Below are 7,348 nucleotides of genomic sequence, written 5' to 3' on the forward strand. Positions count from 1 at the left end.
ATCTTGAGGAACGTAAACAGTTAGGATTGATTGAGTATTTTTAAACCAAATTGAATTGAAGGATATTGTATGTTCTAAGCATCCTTCTTCCTCTAAATGCCAGACTTTAATAGTGAAACTTCATTGACTAGTAATATATATTTTATTGATCTAACAGAAATGCCTCATTTCCAGTACTTGTTAAATTGATCTGTACCACCGCATATATTTGTGCACTTATTCTGACATCATAATTCTCAACATGAAATGTGAATATTTTATGAACAATTCCACAAGTACACTTTGATATGGCCATTTCACTACCTGAGGCCATCATTTAACAAACAAATTAAAGCATTAAGCACATCTAAAAAAATATAAATCTTTATAAATTTTCATATGCAAACATAAGCATGTTCATAACGAACTGTAAAATTGCCTTGCTTTGATGATCATGATCACTGATGAAGGGTCAAAATTTTACCTTGTTTTTCCTGAGAAATAATAAGTATTGCCACCTACTTTTTGCCACGGTTCCCAAAACTAAGAAATAACTATACAGAAGCCCTGAGTGGGTGGAAAAAAGACAACATGTAAAATGTTTTTTTTGTGTGTGTGAACATAACAGATATAATCTGTTATTTCTGCGTAGCTGTTGAGGCTCTACAGGGAAATGTTAAACAGTGCAGATCCAGGATGTTTCTTTTCTCTTTTCAGCCTTTATGATCTAAACGGCTCTATACACACTTGCATAAAAGAACATTCTGACAGCTTTCAGGAGGATGGATATTCTCTTTCCGAAGCACAATCGTATCTGAGCCAGGAGAGCCAGTCAACAATCAGCTCAGATAAGACAAATAAAGGGAGATGCCGCTCAGGTGGTTCTGTCTTGAGCTTAAAAATAAACCTCCAAGCAACTCCAGAATTTTGGGACTTTATTGAATTTTGTTGTCACTGTGAGGTTGACAGGCAATCTGACTCCTGCAAATCACTACGCCCACATAGTCTCCAACACCCTGTAATAACCACAGCAATTTCATTTCTGTGTGTGTTACCTAATATAATTTTAGTTATTTTTTTCTACAAAAGATATTGTTGGAATAAGTTAATTGCCTGTGGAGAAACTTAATTGTTGCCTAATAGGAGAAGCATAACTTTTTTCCTAAATATACACGTTTGAAAATTAGCTACAGCTCAAATTAAATCAAATGATTGTAAATTGTTAAATAGCTTCCAAACACTTCTATGAAAGGTTTTAGTAAACATTTATTCATATGAAGTTAAGTGGAGTATGTGACAAACATATTTTTTTGTCACTGTGGCCAAACTGGAATGGAGTCACAGCTGCGATGAGCCACATACTTTACTCTCAGCAGAGATTATGTCACCGGATTCCTTAAAAATAAATATGTTTCTATTTTTTAAAAATCATGACATCCTTCCCAATATTGCCACTGAATCATCACCAAGTAAGCACCACAAATAACTAAAGCACCAGATTTTGCTTTTTTTTTTTTTTTTTTTTACTGTTTTTGAAATGAAAAACTTTATCTAAAGCTTTAATCAGCCAGTTAGCTCTTAAAAAATTTGTATTTAGTTTTATTCAAAGTTTGTCAACTAAAATATAATGTAATGTCTGTAGCATTGTAGTCAATTGTACTACTGTTAGTTGTAACCCAGTGTTAGTTGACTAAATATAACTTAATTTCAATCATCTATTTTTTCTTTTTTTTTTTTACTGAATTTACAGAAAAGATAATAGAGTAGTGCTTTTTACTCCACTTCACATTTATTTACAGTTAGGTGAATTCCTACTAAAACCCTCAAAAATCCTCCATTTACATTATATTGAAAATACACAAAACATTTTGAATTAATTCTTAATTATTTAGATCAGAATATTAGTCAATTGGGTGTAAGTAACTTGTAAAATGTGAAAATAAAATACTAACCCAACATGGAGAACTGCAATAGAATAACTTAGATCAACACATTTTCATGTGTTAGAAAAAGCCAAAGTCCAGGCTTAAACCTAATTTATCTTTCTGTGTTTCAGTAACAATAATTTTAACATAAGCTGAAGCTTGCTTTACCCCTGCTGAAGGTATCTGAAGCAGCCAAACTACAGTGTATTACTCCTTCTGCAGAATAGTTTGAATCAAGCTCATAAGACAGTCTATATAAAAATTAAAATTTCCAACTCACGTGAGTGAACACGCAATGTAGTTCAGCAGTTAAAACGAATAGAGCCAATGCAATAAAATTATTTGGCACATGCCCTCAGAGGAAAGCTGCAGTAAATGTCTTTATTTGATAATTTCACATGTGCTCGAAGCAGATAAACATTTGTTCCTTTAGAAAAAAGATAGAGGTTAGGTGTAACATGGAAATACGTCAGAGCATTGTTCATTAAACAAACATTTTCATCATATCAACATGTGAATATGAGGCATCACACAGGAACAGTAAAGTACATTTTCAGTTATGTACACAAGAAAATAACATTAGCCCTTCTGGCTAGATAGATGAAGATTTTAGCTTGTTCATGTATTTGTGTGCATGATATAAATTTGTACATGTTTTTATTTTATATGAGCAGCAATCATTAGAGAGGAACATTACCGAGTTTGACTTTAAGGAGAAAGCATCTGTGAGAGGAGCAGAAAGACACACGATCTCACACACACACACACACACACACACGCCCACACATCCACGACAGCAACCACAAACAGGAGGAAGAGGTAAGATGTAGCTCACTTTATCTTAACAGACATCAGTTTGTTGCTAACTTTATCTCCCTGTTCTCTTTTAAAACACGCAGTAATGCCTCAGTGAGTGTCCATCTACCTCTACAGTAACTCCATAATCAAGCTATTCTCAAAAAGGAGAGAGAAGGTGCAAAGGCATGAAGGGAAAAAAAAAAAGCATTGCCAGATTCATCATGTGCTCTCACACATGATGTTAAACACAGAAGGTAACTTTTGTTCATCAGTTCAAGTCCTTTTTTGGTGAAACAGTTTTGCTACTTATACAGTAAGCAAGGAGCCCCTTTGTCCCAAAGGTCTTTATGTTGAGAGCGTGATGTAACAGTAAGGTCAAGAAAAAAACAAAAAAACGAGTAAACGGACAAAGAAAAATATACTAATGTCAAAACCAACAGTCTCAGAAAGATTGTCAAGGCCTTCGCATCATACTCATTTATAGTGTTGTGAGTTTAGAAACTGAGCTCCTCTGTTAACTCTTCATCTGGTGTCAAGTTCATCCAAAGGCAGCAACTGTGCAGCCTGGAAAGCGTCTGATTATTTCAAAGCAAGAGAGACAAAACCATTGGAGGAAAGCAGCTCAAGCTTAAATCAGATCTGTCTGAGAGGCATAAGATGCCAGACTCATCTGTTTATTCCCTTCATGCTGTTCCCTTTCTGCTGATGTCCCATCGTTCCGAGTCAGGAGTCCTTTTTGGTGAAACAGTTTTGCTACTTATACAGTAAGCAAGGAGCCCCTTTGTCCCAATGGTCTTCATGTTGAGAGCGTGATGTAACAGTAAGGTCAAGAAAAAAATAAAAAAACGAGTAAACGGACAAAGAAAAATATACTAATGTCACAACCAACAGTCTCAGAAAGATTGTCAAGGCCTTCGCATCATACTCATTTATAGTGTTGTGAGTTTAGAAACTGAGCTCCTCTGTTAACTCTTCGTCTGGTGTCAAGTTCATCCAAAGGCAGCAACTGTGCAGCCTGGAAAGAGTCTGATTATTTCAAAGCAAGAGAGACAAAACCATTGGAGGAAAGCAGCTCAAGCTTAAATCAGATCTGTCTGAGAGGCATAAGATGCCAGACTCATCTGTTTATTCCCTTCATGCTGTTCCCTTTCTGCTGATGTCCCATCGTTCCGAGTCAGGTCCTCGAAAGCGAGTGCATGAAAGCACCTCAGGCTTCATCAGTCAAACGACACTGGGACATTTGACCTCACATACACTTAACTAAACCCCCAGTCATCCAGGACTTCCTCAAAAAGACCGTTTCCATGGGTTACAGAGAATCTTCTGGAAGGCTCTGCGAAAGTCCTGATTGAAGATGGTATAGATGACCGGGTTGAGGGAGCTGTTACAGTAGCCGATCCAAAAGAAGAACTTAAACAGCACATCTGGGATCTTGCATGAATTGCGGCAGATTCCATACAGGCTGTAGGAGAAGAAGAAAGGGAACCAGCACATGACAAAAACGCCCATGACCACAGCGAGGACAAACGTAAAGCGCTTCTCCCGGGCGGCAGAGATTTTCTTTCGGTTGATGGTGCTCCGACGTTTCCGACGGGAGGAGAACAGCTCCATGGACTTTGAGCTGGAACGCGACTTCCTGCTGGAGTATTTGGAGGCAGAGCTGCTCTTCCTGCTGGACTTTCTGTCTTTTCTGTTGTTCTGGTTTTGTTTGGAAGAACCAGTGCACTTTTTTGATTTCTCGTCTGATGAGCTGCTATCGTCAAACTCGTCTTCGTGGTTATTTAATGGATGCTTTGGCTCATTTGACCGAGGGGATCCAACGGATTGCTCTTGGCAGTGTCCGTTCTCACGTTCTCGCTCCTTCGTGCTCCCTCCCTGAGTGGACTTGATGGACCCTCCCATGCCTGGCTCGGCTTGGTCCATCCCATTTTCCAGAGGGGAATCCAGACTCCTCTTCTTTTCCGACATTGTCCTGGTCCTGGTTTTTGCCACTTGATAGATTCGAATGTAGACCAAGATCATTATAACACATGGAGCAAAGAAGGATCCAATGCTAGAGTAGAGAATGTACCAGGTCACGTCGTTCAGCTGACACATGGGTTTCCTTTCATTGCTGCTCCTGTCCATCGAAATCAGCGGCGGGAAGGAGATTACAGCTGAGATCAACCACACCACTATGATCATACCTTTAACTCGTTTAGGTGTTCTCTTTAAGTTGTACTCGACAGCCTGTGTCACCGACCAGTATCTGTCCAGACTGATGGCACAGAGGTGAACGATGGAAGAGGTGCAAAACAAAACATCCAGAGCCAGGTAGATGTCACACCAAATTTTGCCAAAAAACCAATAGCCCATAAGTTCATTTGCCAGAGAGAAGGGCATGACCAGAGTGGCTACCAGTATGTCTGCACTGGCCAAGGAGACCAAGAAGAGGTTTTGGGGTGGTTTGAGAGCTCTGCTGGTTAGAACTGCAATAACAACCAGCACATTACCGACTATTGTAAACAAAATGAGAAAGCTGACCAGTCCAGCCAGACCCCAGATTGCGAGCTGGGTGTACGGCTGTTCAGATGTGGAATTAGAGGAGATATTTCCCACCTCTGTCTCATTTTCTAGGTTAGAAGAATTCAAGTAATCCATCCTTTGCTCAGCGTGTGACTTTAAAAAAAGTAAATGTTCGAGAGGAAACCTTATTGAGACTTGAGCGCATATTTCCATGCATAATAAATCTACCTACATCAGATTTTATTCTCTTCTCCCCTCCTGGAATCGTCCCCATCTTGCGCGTAAGTCTCCTGTAGAAAAAAAAAAAGACAGGAAAATAGTCCAGGATGCGAGTCTTTTTACAAAACCCTTTCGCCAAAACGTGCCTGCAGCTAAGCAGCCAAATTTCCATGGATAAAAAGCGGCAGCCTCCTCACAGCGTCCTCTCCCATCCTGACTGCGCCCGCATCTCTCCTCCTCCGCCTCCCTGCTGCGTCCGGAGAGAGGTTTGTAACGACCACGTGTCCTTCGCGAAAGAAAAAAAAAAAAAAACGAAGAAAAGAAAAAGCAGGATCAAACAAAGACCTGCTCCGCCCTGAAGGATGGAAAGACAGGGAGTGAAACTTTTACAGGATGCACACCCAATTAAAACACCAAATGCGTATGGAGCGTCTGCACCCTTTGACAGCTGATCAACAAAATATTACTTCCCCTATTTTACCGTCTCTCTCTCTGTCTCTCTTTACAGTATAGACCTTAAAACTTATTTAGCAGAGAGAGAAAGAGAGAGAGAGAGAGAGAGAGATAGAGAGAGAGCAGAGGCATGCACGCAGGGGCACAGATTGCTGCCAAAACGCAAACTGCCAGGCGTGAAGTCCCGCACCAAGGACAACGCGCACTGCTCCGTCCTTTCATCTCTCACACTGGAGGTCAGTATTGTTACAGTCAGCTCTACAGGAGCACTTTATGGGAAACACACGCAGCTTTCGCGCCATGTTAACGATATCATACTGTGGCTCCCAAATCTGCTGCGTATAGTTGTTTACTTCTGATCGCAGAGATGAACATACTAAACCCACATGTTGCAGGTCATTTTGGATTCCGATTTTGAGACATAGTTCAGTTGATATTATAGGATTCTGATGCTGTATTCTCTAATTGGGGGTTAGGCTATTGCACATATTTAAGGTAGTAATGTCGTTCTTTCCCTCAATGAAATCGCCAAAATTGTCTTTTCTTTTGATTTTTAGATATAAAAACGCGAGTTTAACGATTTCATTGCAAATGTTCCTAAAGAGGCTATAGCCTTTAATTATGAGGCCTGCAGAAGGCAGTGTGTGAAGGAAAGGAAGAAAGTCAAAGAGCAAATGGGTGATGGAAAAGGGCATCAGTACATGTACATAATAATACTTGGCATTCTGATATGATTTAGAAGCTCACCACTTAAAGTCATTAGTTGTTCTCTGGTGGGCTCAATCACAGAGATCAGATGTGAGCTGATCTGTCTGGACTGAGGCGTTTATCTCGCCCTTCTTCCTTGAGGATTGCATTTCCCTTGAGTACTCAAATGTGGATGTACACTTTCCACCCTCTAAGCATTCAGAGCACTATCTGCCCCTTTCTGTTCGACTCTCTCTGCTTCTCTGAAAAAGCACATGATTGGAAGCTTTTCAAAAGCAGCTCTCCAGCAAGGTTGCTCAAATTAAATTCAAGCTCACAAAAAGCCCAAAGTTTTTTTGTTTATTTTTTTATTTTTTTGGTCTGCCCTCTTCACCTGCACTCTGCTGCTGCTGTTAACCCTGGAACCTCTGGGTGGTGTCCCCCTGATGGAGTAAGGCAGTCTTGTCTCTGGTGGACATTCTCAGTATTTGTGAGACCGGGGTGAGCTTATTGATCACATCCCACAGCTAAATGCCTCCCATTAATCACAGAGCGCTCAGCCATGCTGAATTAAAGAGCAGAAATGATCAGGTCCAAATTGATCCACATCAAACCTGGGAGATGGAAGAGAAGGAGTCGGTCACATGGACCACCGCCATCCAGCGACAAAACAAGCTGCTTTTCCTCACACTGACTCTTTAAAGTAAAAAAGCAGACCTCCACTATAGGTCGGTGTGAATACACATTAGACGTATTGGAGATATGTTCATTAAATAGTGTCC

General features: G+C 40.2%; 1 protein-coding gene across 1 annotated transcript; it reads right to left on the bottom strand.

Moving 5' to 3' along the window:
* Nucleotides 1-3,450: 3,450 nt before the first annotated feature.
* adra2c (adrenoceptor alpha 2C) lies at nt 3,451-5,753 on the bottom strand. The gene has a single exon (XM_044115181.1). It carries the CDS (start codon nt 5,418-5,420, stop codon nt 3,990-3,992), a length of 1,431 nt encoding a protein of 476 aa, XP_043971116.1. The 5' UTR covers nt 5,421-5,753; the 3' UTR covers nt 3,451-3,989.
* Nucleotides 5,754-7,348: the final 1,595 nt, after the last annotated feature.

This window comes from Gambusia affinis, linkage group LG04 (assembly GCF_019740435.1).
Source record: "Gambusia affinis linkage group LG04, SWU_Gaff_1.0, whole genome shotgun sequence".
NCBI classification, from domain to species: Eukaryota; Metazoa; Chordata; class Actinopteri; order Cyprinodontiformes; family Poeciliidae; genus Gambusia; species Gambusia affinis.

Coding starts and splice junctions, on each gene's coding strand:
- adra2c (XM_044115181.1), bottom strand. CDS start 5,420: ATGGAAATATGCGCTCAAGTCTCAATAAGGTTTCCTCTCGAACATTTA.